The sequence below is a fragment of the Phalaenopsis equestris genome, unplaced genomic scaffold, assembly GCF_001263595.1.
Source record: "Phalaenopsis equestris unplaced genomic scaffold, ASM126359v1 Scaffold206200, whole genome shotgun sequence".
In the NCBI taxonomy this organism is placed as follows: domain Eukaryota; kingdom Viridiplantae; phylum Streptophyta; class Magnoliopsida; order Asparagales; family Orchidaceae; genus Phalaenopsis; species Phalaenopsis equestris.
The window spans coordinates 680947-703153 of record NW_018225623.1 but is presented as its reverse complement, the minus strand read 5'-3'; the positions used below and the strand labels follow the sequence as shown (position 1 = coordinate 703153).

The 22207-nt window shown below is 35.9% G+C and overlaps 1 protein-coding gene across 1 annotated transcript in view; it reads left to right on the top strand.

Moving 5' to 3' along the window:
- LOC110036411 (probable serine/threonine-protein kinase DDB_G0282963) overlaps positions 1 to 19561 on the top strand; it is a 39281-nt gene extending 19720 nt beyond the window's left edge. The window contains exons 7-13 of the mRNA XM_020740847.1: positions 3429 to 3507; positions 5409 to 5507; positions 5587 to 5655; positions 5769 to 5818; positions 6181 to 6262; positions 17826 to 17920; positions 18915 to 19561. Of these exons, the coding sequence (XP_020596506.1) occupies positions 3429 to 3507; positions 5409 to 5507; positions 5587 to 5655; positions 5769 to 5818; positions 6181 to 6262; positions 17826 to 17920; positions 18915 to 19062 (622 nt within the window). The 3' untranslated portion in view covers positions 19063 to 19561. The remainder of the gene's footprint in view (positions 1 to 3428; positions 3508 to 5408; positions 5508 to 5586; positions 5656 to 5768; positions 5819 to 6180; positions 6263 to 17825; positions 17921 to 18914) is intronic.
- The last annotated feature ends 2646 nt before the right edge of the window (positions 19562 to 22207 follow it).

Here is a 22207-nt window from a genome sequence, read left to right as displayed (position 1 = left end):
ATTATTTGTTCTCTTTATTTTCAATTTCTTGTTGTATTATTTTAAGTTTTTTTTTCCTTGATTCATCATAATAAACTTTTTCAAACTATTGCAAATGTTGCTTCTGATTTCTAACATTAATGTGGACACAATATCATTATTCAGAATGCCTACATGGACAAGATTAGTAGATTTTCTAGTAAATAGTTTGGTGACTGATATGAGAGATGTGGGGTTAGAGAAGATACAACAAGAACAGCCATGAAAGTAATCTGGGAAAAAAAAAACATAGAAGGACAGGATTTACTGATCAAATAAAAGTTACAAGATACAAGATTTTCATAATTTCACAATCAATTGGAATATATAAAAATTATCTTTCGAAAGATTGATGAAGAAAGGAGATCCAAGATGTCATCACCAACAACGGAAGGATACAGTTATCACCACCCAACGCCGTGAATACAGACTCGTTCCCATTCATAAGCCATAGAGAGCACATGCCCTCACAAAACCCAAATAAACAAAAGATCCCCAATACAATAGATGACTACATATTTATAATCAACAAAGGATATAAATCTCATAAAAATAAATAGAATAAAATATCTTTGTTGCTATCAGGAGTGGGCGACAACCATAACTCTAGAGAAAGATCGTTGATCGGCTCTCCCCCACTTGGATTGAATCGATCCGGGTCGCCCTCTCTGCCCCACGTCAATCTATTGGTGCTGGTGAAGCTTCAATCTCATCTGTCGAAACTTGGCAAAGTAGTTGTAATCTCCCGGGATTGGAAGGCCTTCAACTTTCGACACTTGTCTGTTGGGTGTCATGGCTAAGGTTTAGGTTTGGGAGGTGAAAGAGGTGTATGAGACTGATTTAGGGAGCAAAAATATGATTTAGGGTTATTGATTTTGAAAATCAGGAAGGGAAAATTAGGGTTAGCCCAAGATTTAGCTATGTTTTGGTGGTTTTAGGTTTAGGAGGATTTTGCAAACCCTAAAATGGAGCTAATGTTAGGCTAATACCAAATGATATCAGAGGGATATTAGAGAAGATTCTGCAAGAACAACCATGAAAGCAATCCAAGACAAAAAAAACAAGTAGAACAAATATGAGATACACTAATCAAATCAAGTACATGAATTTTCTACTCTTGCAACTAGTTGAGATACAAAAATCACCATCCAAAAGATTGACAAAAGTAGGAGACTCGAGATATCACCACTAAAAACTAAGGGTGTCGTAGATACAGACCATCCACATTTGGGAACTACAAAGAGAGCACAAAACAAGAACCCCTAATATAATAAACGACTACATATTTATATCTAAAACAAATAAAAACAAATAGACATAAAAACCCTTGCCGATATTAGGAGTGGGCAGCAAACTTAGCTCTAGAGTGAGTGCCAACCAAAGCTCTCCCACTTAGACCGAACCCATCTGGGGTCCCCTCCTAGCCCTATGTCAGTGACCTTCATTTTTTTTTTCTTCAGAGACAACCCATCTACTCCAATCTCCATTGAATCCACTCTACTTCACAATGAGTTGGCTTGAACTTGGTTAGCTTTTCTTTTAATCTACTAGTTTCACTTGAATTTGTCTCAGTCTCAGATCCTTCAACTTTGGCTAAATCATTTGAACCAAACATAATTTCATTCAAGTTCAATATATCTGCTTGTACTCAAAATCAATCTGTTTAAAAGTTTAATACATTTTAACCAAATATCATGAGTCCGTCTCGACTAAACTTGATAATCTAATTGCTTGAGAATAATGGAAATTTATTTTGGCTTGACTTAATCTTGCTGAAGATCAAACATGTCCATTCAAATTGAGGTTTTTTTTTTTTTTAATCAAGGATGGCTCACTCATTTCCTCTTTGCTAAACTCAAGCCTCTAAATCGATCCTCTCTGCTTGACATCCTGGGGCAATCTTGCTTGCTGCCGAAATTGGCACCACTTTTTTCCTACCTCGTATGCTAAAGAATGCATTAAGATGAGGAGAGCAACATTTGCTGATACCATCTTTGCTAGGAAATCATTGTTGATTTCTTCTGCTCATGGTGGTATCGTAAAGATCTCAAGCCGAAGATTCTCATCCTTGACAATGCTAACCTCAATGTCTTTTACTTTGGGTCTATGCTTTTGTTGATTTTGTACGCCACATCACCTGCAGTGCTTAAACCATCAACATGTTGAAGGTTATTTGGAAGAAGGCTTGGATTCAATGGAGATTGGAGTAGATGGTTCTGTGGAATTATTGATGCCGGAGCAATATTGTAGCTCCCAATGCATGAATTCTGCAAAACAAAGCCGCAACCTGTCCTGCGCGCCTAAACTGAATTGGTCTAGTTTGGGTCCCTGTTTAGGAGTTGGTCGGTCATCAACCACTCTTAGTTATCCTATTACTATATATTTATTTTTGGAAGAGCCTAGGGTCATTTTTTTATTCAGTTTTTTATCAGGATAGTTGTCAGTGTCCAGGTTTCCCCTTCTTAGGATGTATCCAAAGGCGAGAAAGTGTTTCGACTTTAACTCGTTCTGAGGTGATGTTTATCTATTTTTTCCTGCTTCCCCTACCTTCTTCCGACCTCCTGACCTGCTGTCATCCCTGTCAGAACTGTTTAGTTGGTAGTCTGGCAGTTGTCTAGCCACCGTCCAGCCCCGCAAATCCTTACTGCCGCCTCTTCTAGCCATGAGTCATCTACCACCACTCTTCCACCACTCTGCTCAACCCTCTTACTGCAGCCCCACACTACTTTCTAACTGCCAGCCACCTAACAACCCCTCTGTCACCTTCCCTCGCCGCTGCAACCCCTCCCCTCGTCACCTTTTGACCATCCAGCCCTCCATATCCTCTTTTCTCCCTCCAACCGAAGCACCACTACCTTCGATTTGTGCCATAGTCTGTGCTTGTGTTGAGTGTCTATTATTCTTTCCTTTTTTGGTGTGTATTTGTTATAACCCCCATTTGCTACCGTAATAAAAGTTGCATTTCCCATTGTCATTTGAGTTAACTTTGGTATCATTCATGTTATTTGTTATCTTCTCATTAAATTCCTCATTTGGCATCCATTTGTTTTGCACATTGTGAAATCTTTGTTATGATAAATAGAACTAGAGGAAAACATGTTTTGTGATAGTATTCTTTTTTTTTTTTATTTTGCTTTTTTCTTTATTTGATGACACTCAAATGGATTCAGCCTACTATTTTAGTTTTGTAGAGATTGCTATTGCAATTAACTATTTTACATTTACATGTGACTAGGAATGAGGATTTTTTTTTGCCTGAAATGACTTTTTTGCTGATTAAATGTACACGCTCAAGCCCTAAATTACTAATAAATAATTGAAACTTTTCATCTTTGTTTTTTCATGTTTAATATCATAGAAGGGATTTAATTGCAAATTTGTTATTGATTTGATGTTTTTATTTGTGAAAGTGGTAGTTTATTTCAATTACTTCAAAGGAATACAATCAAGCTTGAGTGGAGGAGGCGCACGCATATGGCATTGGATATTGTAAGTTCTGTGTTTGGATTCTAAATGTGTTGGATAACTGAAATTTTTTTATGCATATTTTAAAGGTGGAAATGGATGAATTCTTTTCCATTTTTTTTTTATCGTTTTGTTTAAACATACATTCCACCGGCTTTGAGTGGTGTACTGTTTTTATAAATCTCAAAGTATTGCAACCAATATTCATTTTATAACAGGATGAACTTTTGGGAACCCAAATGTAAATTAAGTAATTTTTAGTAAAATTTAAAGCGGTTGTAAGTTGATTATTTTATATTAAATTGCACTTTGGGTCAAGCTTATCAAAATTCTTTGGATTGATTGTATTTTTCATAAACATAGAAAAGTGATCCTTTGCATTGAACCTTGGATGTTAAGTCATATAAAAAGAAGATTACACGTCATCAAATCACTGCTGACAAAATTTCACCATACCAACTGTCTTTTTACTTCTTGTGGGCATTGCCCCTTGTGCACAAATGAACTCTGTAATAATGTCCTAATGGGGTTTTGAAAGAAATTCAAGAGTTCATGTCACGGTTCACATTTTTCTCTTTTCAAGTTTTAGGAAAAGATTATTGAGTGTCATGAAGTTTGGAAGATAGATTAGGGTAATGTCACAGTGCCAATTTCTATGGGGAACTTGCCGAGAGGACCAACCTAAGGCAAGCTCTCAGGATAAATACGTAGAGGAGGCAACTTCTTAGGGTAAGGAATTATGGGTGAATAGAGTAATTGTTAGTAGTCATCTAGTAGCGGGCTTCTCAAGACAAAGTGCTGACAAAATGCTAAGAACTATATAATATTTGCAGGAAATCATCAAGGATAGAGCTTCTTGAGGTAAAACACCAATAACAACATGTCAAGAGGCATTGTTCGCCAATGTTTAGTCACCAAGAGAATAGATATTTTGACCAATCTGCGGAGAGCTTAGAAGGTTCAGTTCTATTGAAAAAGACCATTTTGTGCCAAAAGAAAAGTCAATAATCGCGCAAAACACTTCTTTTTAGCTGAAGTAGAGAGAAAGGATGGGTAGAGATTAAGAGAGATTAAGGAAATAATATGAATGATAACGGCAAACATATTTTAAATCTGACATCCAAATTGATGAAATCGACCATTGATAGCCTCAAACACAATGTTTTTGAAAATCTTAAAAAGTAGAGTATCTATTAAAACAATCCATCAAAGATGGAGTGTCTATTAATTTATTGTGAGATGTGCATTTCATTTGACATTTACTAGACGTAAAATGTTTTGATTAGATATTCCTGGCTTATTTGAGTGCTCCTCGTATCTCAAGACCTGTCTGCCTTGTAAAGCTTCATAAATCTATGGTTAGTGTAGTGATTAATCAATTCTTTTGTGCGTTAGGCTATACCTCATTCTAATTATCGGAAGAAATATAATAGAAAAATGATAAACATGTAAAACACAATAACAATGCTATACATGTTCAACCAATTATGTCTACATTTTGTTGCTACCACTGTAAATTTCATCATGATAAAGATGGTTGAATTTTACAGATACGGTCACAACCGAACTCAAAATTACATTGAAATACCATAAATACTCTCAAAAATTAACTTACAAATATTGAATAATTTGAGAAATAGGTTGATCTATGCTCCAAGTATGTGCAAGTCATTTCTTATTAGGGCCTAAATCATTCTCCACGACTTAATAATGCCAGAATAAGTGGAAAAAATATATTTTAAAGCATTTCTTGAACATTGACTAAGGGCTTTTTTTATAGGCTGCTGATAAACTTATTTCTCATTGTTGTTAGCTGCAACATCATCTGCAAAATGATTCTTAAGAGTCAGAAAATTTGTGTAATATTCCCAATTTATTTTTTTAATAAAAAATCGTCATATTCTATTTGTTTTATCTTTTGATAGGCAAGAGGGATGAATTATCTTCATCATTGCAACCCACCTATCATCCACCGTGACTTGAAATCATCCAATTTGTTGGTAGATAAAAATTGGACTGTGAAGGTACCTTTTATTATTTAATTAAAGTATATTTAATTCTCCATCCGTATCATTTTTTATTTTTTTTTCCACTTCATTTTAGGTTGGAGATTTTGGCCTTTCACGTCTAAAGCATGAAACATACTTAACTACACAAACTGGGAAAGGAACGGTGTGTTTGCGCACATATGCGTCCAATGCCTTTCTTTTGTTGAACCTCTGTTTTTCTGTTGCGTTGGTTACTTATGTATGTTTGTATTAATGATATTAATTATTTATTCTCAGCCACAATGGATGGCTCCAGAAGTTCTTCGCAATGAACCATCGGATGAGAAGTAGGTTCACATCCACTCTTGTGTTCCATGCAACTTATTTTTAACTGGGGCATTTACATACATACCACCCAATTCCTATATATTTAGATATGAAACACTTAAACTATACATTATACATTTAAACCATCCAAATCTTTCATATCACATAAAAATCACCACCATTTAAAATTTTAAAAGATGAAATACATCTTTTCATCCATAAGTAAGATGGCATGTATGTAAAAATTGAAGTTTAAATGTTAGTTATGCAAACACATAGTAGTTAAGTCGTATGTTTGTAAATCTTTTTTTATTTTTATTTTTATTGAGGATTCAGGCATGCAGAACAAGTAAGTTTTTTTGTTTTTCTTTTGGAAACACAGATCTGATGTGTACAGCTTTGGTGTCATTTTATGGGAACTTGTTACTGAGACAATCCCATGGGACAATCTCAATTCCATGCAGGTACTCTACTTTTGAAACGCATTTTGGATGTTAAACGAAGTGATAAACTAGTGGGTGACTATTCTTAAAAAGTCTAATTACAAATGAATAATGGATGTACAAGTAGGTGATAATGGATGTACAAGTAGGTGATTTTTTTTTTTTTCTACGTGGTTTGTGCACGCCTTTAGTTATATTCATTGTTCTTATAAAGAAAGTTGTCTTAGAAGCTACTACTAGTCTATGACCGGATCCATGAATTTGGATCTTGCTTGTTCTTCATTTGCTTTGTTTGCTTCCTCTCAAGTTAGAAGAGTTCCCCTATTCTCCTGATTTATTTTCATTCTGTGGTAGTAGATGAAGGGAGGATTGTTCCTGATTCTTTGGAATTATTTATTGATTGCATTACATCAACATTTAAGTATTTTTGTTGAAGCAATATTACAGGAATTTGGAAATCGATGCAAGAAAAATGTGTTTTGAGGTATATCAAGCTAGATTTTGAGCATTAGTGAAGTTATATTTTAAAGAGTAACCAAAAAATAAAGGTTATATTAATTTTTAATTGTAATTTGTATCTTTATTAATTATACCCATTGTTCCTTCTTTAGTTTATCTTTTGAAGAGAAAGAACCAAATATTTCACATATCCTCATGAGAGAGATAACTGCTTCTTTTGAGATCATTATCCATCGATAAACAACTGGCATCTTTCTCCTATTCGTTTCTAGCTACTTAACTAAAGTAAATCATTATACTCACCAGGGATTTCTATATGAAATGTTTCTCTTGCTTTTTGACTCAATATACTTTTCCTATTTCTCCAACCTCCCATCCTTTATTTATTAAATGGTCTACACAGCACACCTATAAATATTTTGTTTTAAAATCAGGGCTGGTTCACCATCTATTCTTTCTTTGTTCATCTAGTTAGAATTAAGCGTAATATGTTTCCCTTTCAAAAAGTTCTTCAAGATGCTAAAGACAACTTTTTCCCTTTCAATTGAATGTGAAGTATTGTTCTTTTTTTTTTATTGAATGAGAAGTATGGTCTAAATTGTACTTAGAGATGAATATGATGAAGACATAAAATTAGCTATGGCGATGGTTGTTGGAAGTGGCCTTGCACTTATCTTCATGTGAAATCGATTGATATTAATATGATTAATGAGTAGTATGGTTGGCCTCAACGCATAGACTTTTGATTTTGATTATAAGAACCACTAACAATTCATGAGAATCGAAATGCACTGAAGGCGAAATTAAAGAACAAATTGCAGAAAATCAGTGGGAAACCCAGATTTGGGGTAATTTTAAGCCGACAAAATATAAGGGTGATCTACAATTCGAGAGGTGGACTGGCGTATACAAGTCCTAGACACTTCTACAAACAAACAACAAAAGAGAAAACGCAGAAATCCTAATATAAAAAACAAACCCTAGGTTACTAGTCCTAATATAACCCCCCAAAACCCCCCCTCAACTTTCCCCACAAAACTTTCCTTCATTCCTTCTCCTCGTGTACGCGATTAGAGTCCTAATGGGCCCCACATGGGCACTGGAATCTTCCCAGGCAGAAGGGCTTTTCACCCCTTATTTCTGACCTGAGCTGTAGGGCCGGTCGGCTGGGTCCAGACCGGTCCCTCCTGGACTAGTGGCCTAATAGAATCACACATTTCAATCAACGCACCTTGTAATCTTAAACATGAGGTAGATGATTGGAAGTTGACAAACAACATCAATTGCTAGCCCAGCTTTAGAGGCTTAGTCATTATATAGGATAGAATAAATAACATAAACTGATTTGCTCGATTAGAATAGTCCTAGTAAAGCAGAAAAAAATAATTTTCTAATCTATATCTATGTTTACACTTATGCTTATTAATTATAAATATTTCTAGCCTAATCTACGTAAATAATTGATATGAAAATAGATGTCTGATTGAATGCATATCCATAACGTTGAAGTCTTCCCTCAAGTTATTGTTGGTTTGTAAAGAAACATTAATTTACCCACGAGAGATTAATGTCATTGTCGTGCCATTGTCTTCATTAACGTTTATAATCCGAATGTTTGTAGAGATATGAGGAAGTGAAATAAAATGGGCGTAAATTTTTTTTTATTTTTATTTTAAATGTAGCAATAGTCACTTTTAATTGTTTTTTTTCTTTTTTTGGTTATGATAAATTTAATTGGCAACAATTTAGATAACATTGGTATTTTCTACATTTTCAGGAGTGTTATTATTATGAGGAAAGCTAAGTTTAGATAGAAATTCATGAAGCCAAATAATCTGCGAACATATGGCAGATGTTGCTCGATATTCAAAATCTGTAGACAATTTAGGCGCACATTTTTTTTACTTTTCTAAAAGATCAAGGAATTAGCAAGGCTCATATATCAACTTGTTATTGAGCTTCGAGAATGAGGACATCTAATCTCTTAGAACATGTGCAGAGAAGTGATTGGAAAAGTATTTGGTTGTTTTGCACAGTGTACACAGGGTTTCTGGAAGATTTGTTTTTGTTATTTTCTGATCGCTGCAACTGTGTTTATTGGAGTGCTTTTAGGACACTTTTGTTTTCCGGAGGAACCATTTACTTGACAAGGATCATCTACTACTACCGCTCCAAAGAATGGAAAGGGTGATTAGTTGCTTTCTTTCCACTTAACTTCTAGCCCTTGTAGTTGCCATCCATGCAATTGGCTATGAAAGACAGAAGGATGAATACAAGAATATTAGGAAATAAGCAAGTTGAAGACAGATGTTAGTACATAGAGAGAAATTCCCCTTTTAAAAGGAAGGAAGATTTGGATAAGCACCACTCATTATGGCCTAACTGTGATACTATGTCTAGTAGTCATTGGCCAAACATTTTTTTATAGCACAAAAAAATGATGAAAATAATCTCACACAGCCCAGGCTTCCCTTTTAATTAACCTATGGTTTTTTTTTTTAAAACAAGTTAAAAAGTGAAAGAAGTCTTCAAGGATAAATAGAAACTATAGGAAAAATTCATTAATTCTATCAATATGATTTACATTCAAGTCTATTATATATGCCAATAGACCTTATTTCAATTGGACACAAAGCTAAATTAATGTGATTCAGCCTGATTGGCATAGGGGCTAGGGGACACTTAACCGGCTGACCGGTTCAGCTAGGTGAGCAAGGGCCGACCTGCTCTTGGTCTGGGCTAGGTTGGCCGCTTAAGGGGAGGAACCTCCCCCTACTTATCTACTATTATAAATATGTCCTTTGCTTTGGTTAATGTTAGTTTCTCTTGATTTTCTTTTTTGTTTAGACAGCCGTCAACTTTCCCCCCTTCCCTTTAAGATTGTATCTGAAGGCGAGAAGGCGATTTGGTTGTAATTCGTCCAAGGTGGTGATCTTCTCCAAGAGTTCGAGGGGTGCTCCGGTTGTAGCTTGCTTCTACAGAGATAGTTTTCCTTTCCCAATCCCCCTTTGCTATCTTTGTAGCCATCCACCTCCCCAAGGACAGCAATCTTGTTGTCTCTTGCATATCTTCTTCTTGTTGCCTGTTGTTTTCCCTCAAACCCCTGCTTCCAATCACCCCCTCCAACACACCTCCTTACCGTCATGTTGTTTCCCGCAACTCCTTACTCCCAACTGCCATCCTTAGCACCTTTTCTTATTGTTTGGTAGTTTTCCCGCAAATCCCTCCCGACTATGTCGTTAACTCCAATCAAACTCCCCTTGCGATTGTTGCATCCCTCTCCATCTCTCTATCTGCCCTCATTGTCCTCCAATTCATCCAGGTTTGCCATCAGTGCCCTCCAATCCCCTTGATAGCCACCGCAGCCTATCCCTCGCCTTCCCCTTGCAACCAAAACCATCTTCCAACCCTCTCCTAACACCACCACCTCCTACCAGCATATAGACCTGCTAGCCAGCCGCCACCCACCACCTTCGCTATCACCCTAGAGTTTCTTCTTATGTTTTTAATTGTTCATTTTTTGTTTTAAAGAGTCATCGTTGTAACCCATTTGAATTTCAACAATAATATTTGAATTTTTATTGTGGTTTGGGTTAACTCTAGTATCAATTAATATCAGAGTTAGTCTAACCTAAATCCTATGCTAGGGCTTCCTAGCATCTGTCTTTCCCAAGCCACCTCCACTTAAAAAAATTCTTTCCTACTCCCAAACCATAGATAAATTTTGACCTAACCCTAATTTTCTCTTGATGATTTTCAAAATCAGCAACCCCAAATTAATCTCCCTACACCTTCAATTAGTTTCGTAAACCCTCTTTCACCTCCCATCCCTCAACCCAAGCCATACCACAACAGAGAAACATGTTCGAGCCTATCCAAGAAGAGAAACGGTGAGAGATCTGACGACTTCAGTGGAGGCTTACAGACATGGAGGATAAAACTCGGGGGGAAATTACCCCAGATCGTGACAGGGAAAGTGAAAGGGGCGAAAGAGACGAGAATTTCAATCCCTTTCATATGGAGGATTTCAGCAATAAAGAAAGGCCATGATGCTTCGGAATCCAATATCAGGGGAGGCCACCTATGGAAAACATAGGATAAGGACTTTGGAATAACGATAAATTTACCAGAGTTCGATGGAGGTATGAATCCGGACAACTTCATCGAATGACTATATTCATTTGAGAAATCTTCAAGTAAAAAGATGTGCCAAAAGATGAAAAACGTAAAGTTAACGACCATCAATTTCAGAAAGAATGTCTCTTTGTGGTGGAAAAACTTACAAAAGCAATGGAAAAGAGAAGGCAGTGACAAGATTACCGAGTGGAAGAATATGAAAAAGGCAATGCAGAGAAAATATCTAACTCATCATTACCGATAAGATATGTTTCTGAGACTCCACCTATAACAGAGAGGTCTATCAATGGAGTTCATAGCATTGTTTGATCAGCTGCAGATGAAGTGTAAGTTGGTCGAGCCAGATGAACATTCCATAGCCCAATATACGGGTGGTTTGAAACCTGCTATCAGCGGCGTCGTACAACTGCAGCCCTACTGGAGACTGAGAGATATCTAGACCTTGGCCCTGAAGGTGGAGAGACAGCATAAACAGAGAGGCAACCACCATTGGCCAGACAGTCGTCTGCAGTGGGAGACATCAGCATGAGCCCGTTTCAGGGAGTTGAGAAAATTGATTCAGATAAGGACATAACCACCCTGAGTGAGAATAAGCCTAAGAAGAGTAGCACACCTACTATAGTTTCGCCAGAAAATTATTTTGATGCCATAATACTGTTGTTGCATCCCTCTCCATCTCTTCAGCTGCCTCACCGTCCTCTAATCCATCTAGGGCTGCAGCCAATCCCCTCAAATCAGTCTGACAACAACCGCAACATGTTCCTCGCCTTCCCAATGCTGCCAAAACCACCTTCCAACCCCCTGCTGTTGCCGCGACATCTTACAAGCATATTGACCTATTAACTAGCCACCATCCACCCCCTTTATCGTCGCCCTAGGGTATCTTTTCATTTTTGTTTTTATGTAATTCCTATTTTGCAAAGTCATTATAAACTATTTGAATTTCAACAATAATATTTGCATTTTTATTGTGTTTTGGGTTTACTCAGATGATTTCATTGAATGACTACAATCAGTTGAGAGGATCTTCGGGTACAAAGATGTGTCAGATGACAAAGGTTGAAGCTTACAGCCATCAAGATGAATAAGAGCATCTCCTTTGGTGTGAAAACTTGCAGAGGCAAAGAAAGAGAGAGTGTAATGACAAGATTACCGAGTGGGAGAAGAAGATCAAGGAGATACAGAGAAAGCAAACCACCTCATTACCATCAGGATATGAGTTTTTGTGACTCCACCACTTGCAATAAAGAGATCTATCAATGGAGGAGTTCACAACACAGTTTGACTAGTTGCAGATGAAGTGTAAGTTGGTCGAGCCAGAGGAACATACCATAGCTCATTATTTGGGGAGTCTGAAGCATGTTATCAGCAATGTTATTCAGTTACAACCATATTAGTCATTAGGAGATGTCTAGACCTTAGCTTTGAATGTGGAAAGACAACAAAAATAGAACAGAAAAGAACCCTTAGTTTGATAGCAGTCCTCATTTAAGCAGTCACTTGCAGCTATAGCCACTGACAGGGGTACCCCTAGAGGAGTTAGAAAGACAGGACATGAAATTGATAAGACAGATCTGAGTGGAAAGAAACCAGAAAATGGTAACTCGCACTGTACAATGCCAACCAGGAGATGTTTCAGATGTCACCACTACAGACAACCTTCAGCTGTCTCACGAGCATAGTTGTTTCGTTTACGGAGCATGACGTCGTCGAGGAAGTGGAGGAAGAAGAAGCAGAGGAGAATCAAGAGGAGCAACTTTAGCTCCAGGGGGATGAGGGAGAGATGCTAGTCATACGTAGATTCCTACTAATGGAACCAGAGAAGGATTATTCATGGCTGATGTACAGTATTTTTCGCACCAAGTGCATAGTGGGGCAATGTTTGCAGTTTGATTATCGATGGTGGGAGCTATGAGAATGTAGTATCCATGTTGATGGTGAAGAAACTTGGGTTGGCAGCACAGAGGAATCCTCAATCCTACTCCCTCACCTAGTTGAAAAGGGAAATGAGATATGCGTGAATCAGTACTGTTTGATTAAATTTTTTATTGGGGATCTGCTACAGGAGCAAGTGTGGTGCGACGTGGTTCATATGAACGCGTGCCATATTCTGTTGGGGATCCATGGTAGTTTGATAGCAAAATCCATGGTAGTTCGATAGCAAAATCCAACATGATAGCTTAATGAATACTTATTCATTTAAAAAGAATAGAAAATGCATTGTGTTATTATATGTCAAGGATGCGAAAGGCATAGACAACATAGAGGAGGCGGTAGCCTCAAGAGCCACCTTCATGCAGTCGGTTTGGGATTCTTGAATAGTAATGGCGTTGGTCCTCTAGAGGGAACTGGGAGGAGATTGAGATACAAACATTTATACAACCACTGTTATGTGGCTTTCAGGACGTGAATGAAGACCGACAATCTTTTAGAGGGAATATCACCACTAATAGGCATTTAGCACGCATAGATCTCATACCTGGATCAGTGCTCTGATTGAGACCTGCAGAGTACAGGTTCCAACGACAGGTACTGGATCTCGTCCCAAGAGGTATTGTTAGGTTAATAGCCCGTATGTTGTCCCTGCCTTGATGGTACCCAAGAAAGACGGTTCGTAGAGAATGTGTATTGACAATAGGGTCTTCTACAAGATTGCTATTGAGTATTGATTTCTCATACCTTGTCTGGGCGATCATTTGGATCAGTTGCATGGAGCTATTGTCTTTTCAAAGATCGATTTACACATCTTGGGTAGAGTTCTTGGCACGTTCTAGTTTTTACTCAAGCACAAGGCGAGAAGCCAGAACTGAGTAGTAGATGCACTGAGCCGCTGTCACTTGCTGATCATCTTGATGCAGACTCAAGTTGTTGGTTTTGAAGTAGTGAATGAGTTATACGAGACAGATAATTACTTTAGAGGGATCTGGGAGCAGTGTCAGGAAAAGCCACGGTGGATCAACTGCTCTACCAGAGTAAGTTGTGTATTCCTAGATGTTCGCTATGGAGAGTATTGTTTAGGAAAGCCACAGTGGAGGTCTTGCCGGACACTGGGATAGGGATAAGATTCACACTCATGAGTGCATTTTTATTGGCCTTGACTGATGAGATATGTGGGGCGACACGTCAGACAAAGTCGGATTTATTATGTGGACAAAACTAGGTGACAAAATGTGGGACTATACACTTCATTATCAATGTCGGAGGCCCCATGGGTGGATTTCAGCATGAATTTTTTAGTGGGTTTCCCAGGAATGCAACAAAATAAGGATTCCATGGTGGTTGTGGTAGATAGCTACTTGAGGATGGCTCACTTTGTACATTGCCACCAGACGTTGGATACATCGCATGTCACTGATTTGTACCTTAGGGAGGTAGTGAGACTCCACGGGATATCCAGGACCATCACTTCTGACTTCTAAGTCACTTTTGGAAGACTCTATGGGGGAAGCTCGACACTAAGCTTCAATTTAGCTCAGCAGCTCACCCACACACGGATGGCCAGACACAGGTAGAAAACAGGAGTCAGGGGAACCTTTCGAAATGCTTTGTGGGAATATTAAACAGTGATTTGATTCTAGCATGAGCCGAGTTTGCTGAGAACATATCTATGACCACGGGACACACTCCATTTGAGATTGTGTACGAGCCCAACCACTAACTCCACTTGACTTAACACCTCTTCTGTCGACATCAGAAATTAGTGAGGATGTCGAGGAACAGGTGCAAGAGATTTAGAAATTACATGAAAATATGGGAAATGAGATCGCTAAGCATAATAACAAGTTCCACACACTGGAAAATATGATCAAGAAAAAAGGTGACTTTTCAAGGAGTCCTAATGTGGATTCGTTTGAACAAAGAAATGTTCCCTGTGGGAGCATTTAGCAAACTCATGCTCAGAGCAGATAGACTTCTTAGAATTCTCAAGAAGCTGAACGACAACGCCTATAAAATCGACCTATTAGGGGAATGCAATGTCTCTGTTACCTTCAACGTGGAGGATTTGGCTCTGTTCTTTAAGGATTCAGAAGATTCGACTAATGAGGTTGAAGCTCTCTCAACCCCAAGGGATTGACGCTAAGCTCCCTTAAAGGGATGGGTTGAACATGCTGTAAGAAGCCACACCTGGTTCAACCAAGAGTTGGGTCAAATGACCCATAGAACAGAGTTAGGGTTGCTGCCCAAAGAGTGGGCTCCCCTCGTAGTTTTCTACTACTATATATATTTCATGTTCTCTGTATAGGGTTTCAGTTCTTTCTGATTTCAATTTTCTTACCATGTTGCTCCCTTCCTAAGGTTGTATCCGAGGACAAGTGGTGTTTTGGTTGTATCTTGCTTCGAGATGGTGACTATCTAGCGCTCTCCTTGCCCTTCGCCTCCCTTCCGTTGTTCTGCCAGACCACCAGTCCTATCTTGCTCGCTACTGCTGTTGCCAATCCCATCAACATCTCCTATTGTTGTCGTTGATTCTGTCAGCACCCCTGCTGTTGCCGCTAGTCCTCCATCTTCACCTGCCTTCTACTGCCATCTCCTCGAACACCTCCTGTTATTGCCACCAGCCCCTCCAGCCTACCCTATTATTGTCACAACCCCCTCCAACACCCTTTGTTGCCACCGCAAGCCCTCCAACATTCCCCACTGCAACCGCACCCTCCAGCTAACCATCTCACCTAATGGACATCTGGTGTTCACTACTCTAGCTCTCACCTTAAGGGTCGTTTGTGCTTTGTACTATTATGTTCCTGTTTTAAGAACCTTTGTTGTGATTCCTTTGAACTTTCAGCAATAACGTTTTGTTGTTTTTCGGGTTAACTTTGGTCTCAGGTATTTCCATTGACCTGCAAAACAATTTATGACAAGCCGTTTGTTATTTGCATTCTGCCAATGGTTCAACGACTTTCATACTTGCATCCATGACATCTATGAACTGCAACTTAGTGGTTAGCTTTTGAGGATTTAGCAATAACTTGTTGATTGATTAAGCCGCTGTGAATATATGGAGTTATGTAAGTTAAGAACAGAGTTAATATCGCAATCTTTGTTATTTTTTATGATAAACATAAGGTAACTTCTAGTAAATGCACCAGTTAGGAATGTTTTTGTTTTTAAATTGAGCTAATTATACGCTTTTCATTTTCTGCTCCTTTATCAAGAAAAAGATAAATTCTCTTCTCCCCGTACTTTTCGTATATTCTTGCCATCATTTCTTTATATTTTGTTTTTCTAAGCATTTAAACATTCATTAATTCCATAAAGCGTTGACTTCCCTCTTTGTATGAGGTCTTGTTTCACTTTACTCATTGGCTTGTTGATGTTAGTACCTAGGAAACTTATCTGAAATGTGTAAATATCGTGAGATATAACTGATGAGCTATGATATCTTTTAAAAAATTAGGTCATATTTTACTCATATTTTAATTAGTAATGGTTGTTAAAGGCTTGATGTTTATAATTTACTTTTCCTTTTCTTCTAGTCATGGTTTATCTTTTTATTTTCTTAGTCATTTTTTATTAAATTTAAACCTCTAAATGCATGAGCTTAAAGCAATTATAAGAACTATACAATAATTTGCACAATGATTTTAAAATGTACAAAGCAATGCAGAATTAAAGCTGTATGAGGCTAAAAGATGAAAGTGTTTCACTAATTGTACTTAATCGAGGATGAATAGTTGATCAACTTTTTCTTTAGTGGATAAAACCTTAAGTTCAACATTTTTTAAAATTTTTAATTTGAGAAAAAAGCTTGGGATCATTCTCGTTGTTAGGATAGATGTTAAGGGATGTTCATAGAATAATTTATGAATTGGTAAACAACATGAAAGAGTACGCTTGAATGGTTAGAAGAGGATGGAAATCATCTTCCAACAGCTACAAAAAGTAGCTATTGTTTCGCAGTTTGGAACTTTACAGTGACTGCAAAACAGTTTATGAAAAGTCATTAGTTAGTTGCGCCATTACCCGTGTTTCAATGATGGCTTTCTAACTTTCAACCATGAAATCTATTATCGGTCACTTAATGGTTACCCAATAAGAGTAAACTTTCCTCAATTCGTGATATACCTTTCTATTGTTTTTTCGTCAATTTTTTAAAAGTTAAACCTCAGAATGCATGAACTAAAAGCTCAGATGAGTGTTGGATTCTAAATTCTAAGCTGTAGATAAATGTGTGGTATAAGATTGAGGTAGTTTTATTTAATTTTTTAGGTCGACAATTAATACTGTCTTTGTCCAGGCTTGAATATATGAAACTCTTATTGCTTTATCTCCCTATCTCCACAATTCATTGGCCTTCACCTAAATTATGCAATATCATTAACTCCTTTAATGTCATTGCAAAATTTATATGATGCTAATAAATTTATACAAGTGTTTGAAACGAATATTGATTATGTTAAAGCAATATTATGTTTGACTTATATGATATTAATAGTATTTTTTTTGTTGGATTATTGGATGTTCAATAAATTTTTCATGCCTTTTCAATTTTTAGTGCTATTTCTAAAGCTGTGCAAGCGACACAATATACCATGACTCTGTAATTTTTGTGCTATGGTGCACTATTTCCTATGATCAAATGTGTGCTTATATTTTCTCAGTATTTCCCCAAGCATCCTCCTTAGTAATGTTCCTTTGGATATTCCATGAATCCTGACTTTTTTTTTATTATGATATTGAACCTCATGAGAGATCTTGTCTCTAAAGAATAAGTGTAGAAATGCAATATTAAAAGATTGATGGAAATCTATATTTAACATGCTGATGGATATATATTTATAATCTTTCGCTGTTAATCTAAATTTTTTGTTATTTGGAAGCTTATCCCTAAAACTATATGGTCTAGCATGTGTTGGCAGAAGTTCTGCCTAGAAGGTTTTTGGTAAACAAACAGTCATATTCCCCATCCACTTTGTAATCTCTATGAACCTTTCCATGCTAACATCAATCAGCTTCATTAAATCCCAACATCTGTATTTTTGTTATTCAGGTCATTGGAGCAGTAGGTTTCATGAATCAGAGGTTGGAGCTGCCAAGGGGGTTGGACCCACGATGGGTTTCAATCATTGAGAGCTGCTGGCACATGTAATCATCTGTTTCCCAGATAATGCTGCTGACTTTATAAACAAAAGAAAAAGAAAAAATAAAACCTTCAATACATTACATTTATTATTTAAATAGAGTTTTTTATTATATCAGAAATGGTTGTCCTCTCAATGATAACTATTTGTAATTCTTTTGTAAAACAGAATACAACTTTTTACAAATTAGATAGAAACTCATTACTGTTCCAGAAATCTCTTATGCATTTACATATCATATCCTATAGTTTGTTATTAACATTTGTAACTCCTTAGTATAGAAACGAATGCATGAAAAGGTGTATTTCACTTTTAAAACTTTGTGATGTTATTTTTGAAGTGATGTCAAAGATTTGAGTGTTATATATATGTAAATATGAAACTCTAGGTGTTAGATATGTAAATATATAAGAATTGCCTGATATGTATGTAAATGCACCTTTGTTTTATTGTGTTTTTATTTTTATTTTTTTATATTTTGATTTGAAAAACAACATATTTGGCATGTTACAAATAATTAACTTTATTTTTAAAAATTCTTAAAAACAGCTTTGATCATTTTTAAAAATGGGTGATTTGTTATTAAAAAACATAAAAATATGTGGACAATACATTAAATAAACATTTTTTAAAATAAAAAAAAAATAAAATTTACATACCTAGTACACAATTCTTATGCATTTATATATCTCACATCTAAGCTTTCATCTTTACATGCATAGCACTTTGGTGCCTTAAAGCTATCCTTAAAAAAGGTGTGTTTCATTTTTAAAAAATGTTAGTTATGTTTTTGTTATGTGATGTTATATATTTGAGTGCTATGTATAAATATGAAAGATTATGTTTAAGATATGTAAATACATAAGAATTGTGTGCTAGCTATGTATGTAAATGCCCAAAAAAAAGTAAAAAAAATACAAAACTGATCCCAAACAGGCTATCCAAATGCTTTCTATTTATCATACTTATCCATCCATTCTCTAATATCTTATGAACAGCGATCCCCATTGCCGACCTTCATTCCAAGAACTGCTGGAGAGATTAAAGGACTTGCTGAGACAATATGCCATCCAAACACAGATCCAGCGTTCTTCCACTGCCAACCCTGCACAGACCACAGTTTTGAGAGAGAATGCTGGAGATTGATGACTTCAAGATTTTAGAAAGGAGCTTTTAAAAGCACAGTAGCAGAATGATTAATCAGTACTATTTTGATTTTTGGATGCCAATTTCTTCTATTTTGGCGTCCTGGTTTGATCCCTTCGTTCCCCTTTGATTCGAATCAGCTGAAATCAGCTGAATGCCATGAAAGCTGCTCTTCAGCTTTGAATTATGCTGGAAAGAGATGAGGCCGTTTCTTTGTATTGTATTGTGAGGAACTGCTGAGTTTCTGTGGATAAAATTGTAAGTGAATGTATTTGAAAATCTTTCATTGAGATTTGAAGGCTGTAGGAAAAGTAAATTTGTTGGTGGAGCTGTATAGTTTATGCTCTTCTGTAATAACAGTAGGGAAGAGAATCACCTTTTGAAGGGGGAAAAATGCATTAAATTGTGATGTTATATGCTATACAGTCAGTTGTCATGTATTTGGTTTAAAATTAAAGAAATTTATGTATGCAATTTCTATACAGCCAGCATAAGTGGATTTTGGGTTTTGATTTTCTTTTTGTTGATGGGTAAGTCTGCAAGAAAAGATGATATATGTGTCCTTATTTCCTATAATAAATGCTTTTTAATATGCAAATATGTTATTTTATTGTTTACATGTGGAGCTTAATCTTGAGTTTTTGTATAGATTTATACTTTGTCAGATTAAAGTTGGGTTAGATTTGTCTGTTATCAAATTAAATTTGAGGGAAAATTTAAATGCAGACTGTACAATTCTTATTTATTTACATTTCTATCATCCAAAATATGATATTTATACTTAACATTTTGGTATCATAAGCCTATGCATGTAAATGCATATTTTATTTTTTAAGAAGATGGTTATGATATTTTTTTTGATATGATGTGAAAGATTAGAGTTACATGGAACTAAATGTAAGTATTCAGGTGTTTGATGAGTATGTATGAATGCCCCAAATTTTTACACCGAAACATAATGCCAATGGATGGAGAAGATTACTTTGGATGATATTTTTAAAGTAAAATTCAACATTCTAATGTTTTAGTAATATTTTTTTATGTGGCTTGGGTTTTTAGCTCTTAAGCCAAACTTGTTAATATTGTACATTTTAATATTATCAAATAATAAGTAGCAATAATTTACTTAGGGTCTTTTTTGGGGCACTTGTGGTTTATTTATAAGTTGTAGCGCCGCAGATATGGAAGAAAGCTACTGTGGATAAGTTGTATGTTTGTTTTTTACAGTTTTGAGCAGCTGTTTTGAATAAATGACATTTCTGTCTTTATATTATAGTGTTCTTTATAATTGAATTATATATACTAGCACATTCTATACTTAAAAATCGATATTCAATTTGAATATTATAAAACAAAAAAAAACACCTTGTTAAGCAGTGAGTAACACGACAGTCAAAATAAAAAAAAATGATTATTAAAATAATAATTAACAATATAATAATATTATTTTTAAAATGCAGTTAATTTATATCACGAGATTAATTATCAAAGAGACTCTCCACACCTAATCATAGTCAATAGTGGAACTCTCCAACCCATCCTCCCACCTAAAAAAGTCACAACATTTTGCTCTCCACATAGGACACATATAAAACTGTCTCCCGTAGCTATTTGACTGTCGCGAAGTAAAAAGAGAACATTATAATCCGCAGTGGTAGTACAATGTTTTGGTGGTACCGAAAATCATCGAGCTCATCTTTCCTAAAGGCTTAAAAACACAACACATTGACCTTTAAATGCAACATTAGTGGAAATTAATAATAGAAGTAATCAGTTAAAGTTTTATGCAGCTGTGAAGTATCAGAGAACACAATATATCACTACAAGAAGACAACAAACCTTATAAAAAAAAAGTTTTTGGTTACCTTTAATCCACATAATACGAGCTCGTGTGTGTCACAATGCGTATCACCAAAAAAAGGCCATCAAGAAGAAGCTTAAAGACCATAGCACTGAAAAATGAGAAGAACCTTGTTGTTTTTATTGAGATTTCACATATGACAAGAACCAATAGCGACATATAGATCATCGAGAAGAACCCTTAAGGGTGAACGTCTTATCATAGATTTCCAGAAAAAAAAAACAGCAAGCAATAAAAATTTATATTACATAATTTATCCATGGTTGTCTCATCGACCATCCAAGTAAGAAAGAATACTAACCCGACCAACAGTTACACGGTTATTTAGTTTCCAAAAAGATGGCCAAAAGCTTGACCCAATATATTTTAGCGGCTAGTGTACACAATAGATTTGTTATAAAAATTAGAATTTGATTAATAGTTTACACATCAGCGGTACTACACAACTTACGTATCATTTCAAGTGATATAAGTTTTTTCTTTTAAAACCTCAGTATCGATCCCACAGAGAAGGTGAAGCTCTTTTTGTCGACTTAGTCAAACTTTACTTTAACTTCAGACAATTATCTAGGAAGTATTGTAGCAAGTTTGTGTAAAAAGAATTTACTAAATCCTTAATTATGCTGAGTAGGCTTGTAAAACTAGTTTTATGTAGAAAAGTTCAAATTATATAAAAGTTCTTTCCCCTTTCAAAGAAATTATAATCGGTGTAGGAATCAAATTTCTAAAGGTTTAAATGTAGTTTTGTGTCAAATAGGAGTAAGCCTATTCCTTACCCTCTTTAGAGTGCATAAAGAACATTGACTAACCTAGTGTTAACTTCCTAAATCTTTAGTTATGTTGGGTAGGTTCTAGCCTGTCACTTTCAGATTGCCCTCTATGACCATTATTATGGAATAACCTAGCCTTAAGTTCCAAACTTTACATCAAATTGGTTAAGGTTCTAGCCTCTCACCCTAGAATTACCAATTTATGCCCATCAAAACTTAACCTATCTATTTGCACTAACCAATGAGCTACCTTTTCACCCACTAGATTAATGTGATTTTTACTAGTTGAGGAACACATTGCCCTCCCGGGTAATTATGGATTCATAACAAATTTTAACATTCCGATTGGCCAGATTAAAGATGTAAATTAATCACGAAGTAATTAATCATCACAAGTAGTAAGTAAGAGAAATCTTAAGTAATTCTAATCCTACACATGATTATTTCTCAATTCAAAGAAAAAGATAAATGATACTACTTAAAATTTATAGGGATAACATAACAAAATATGATT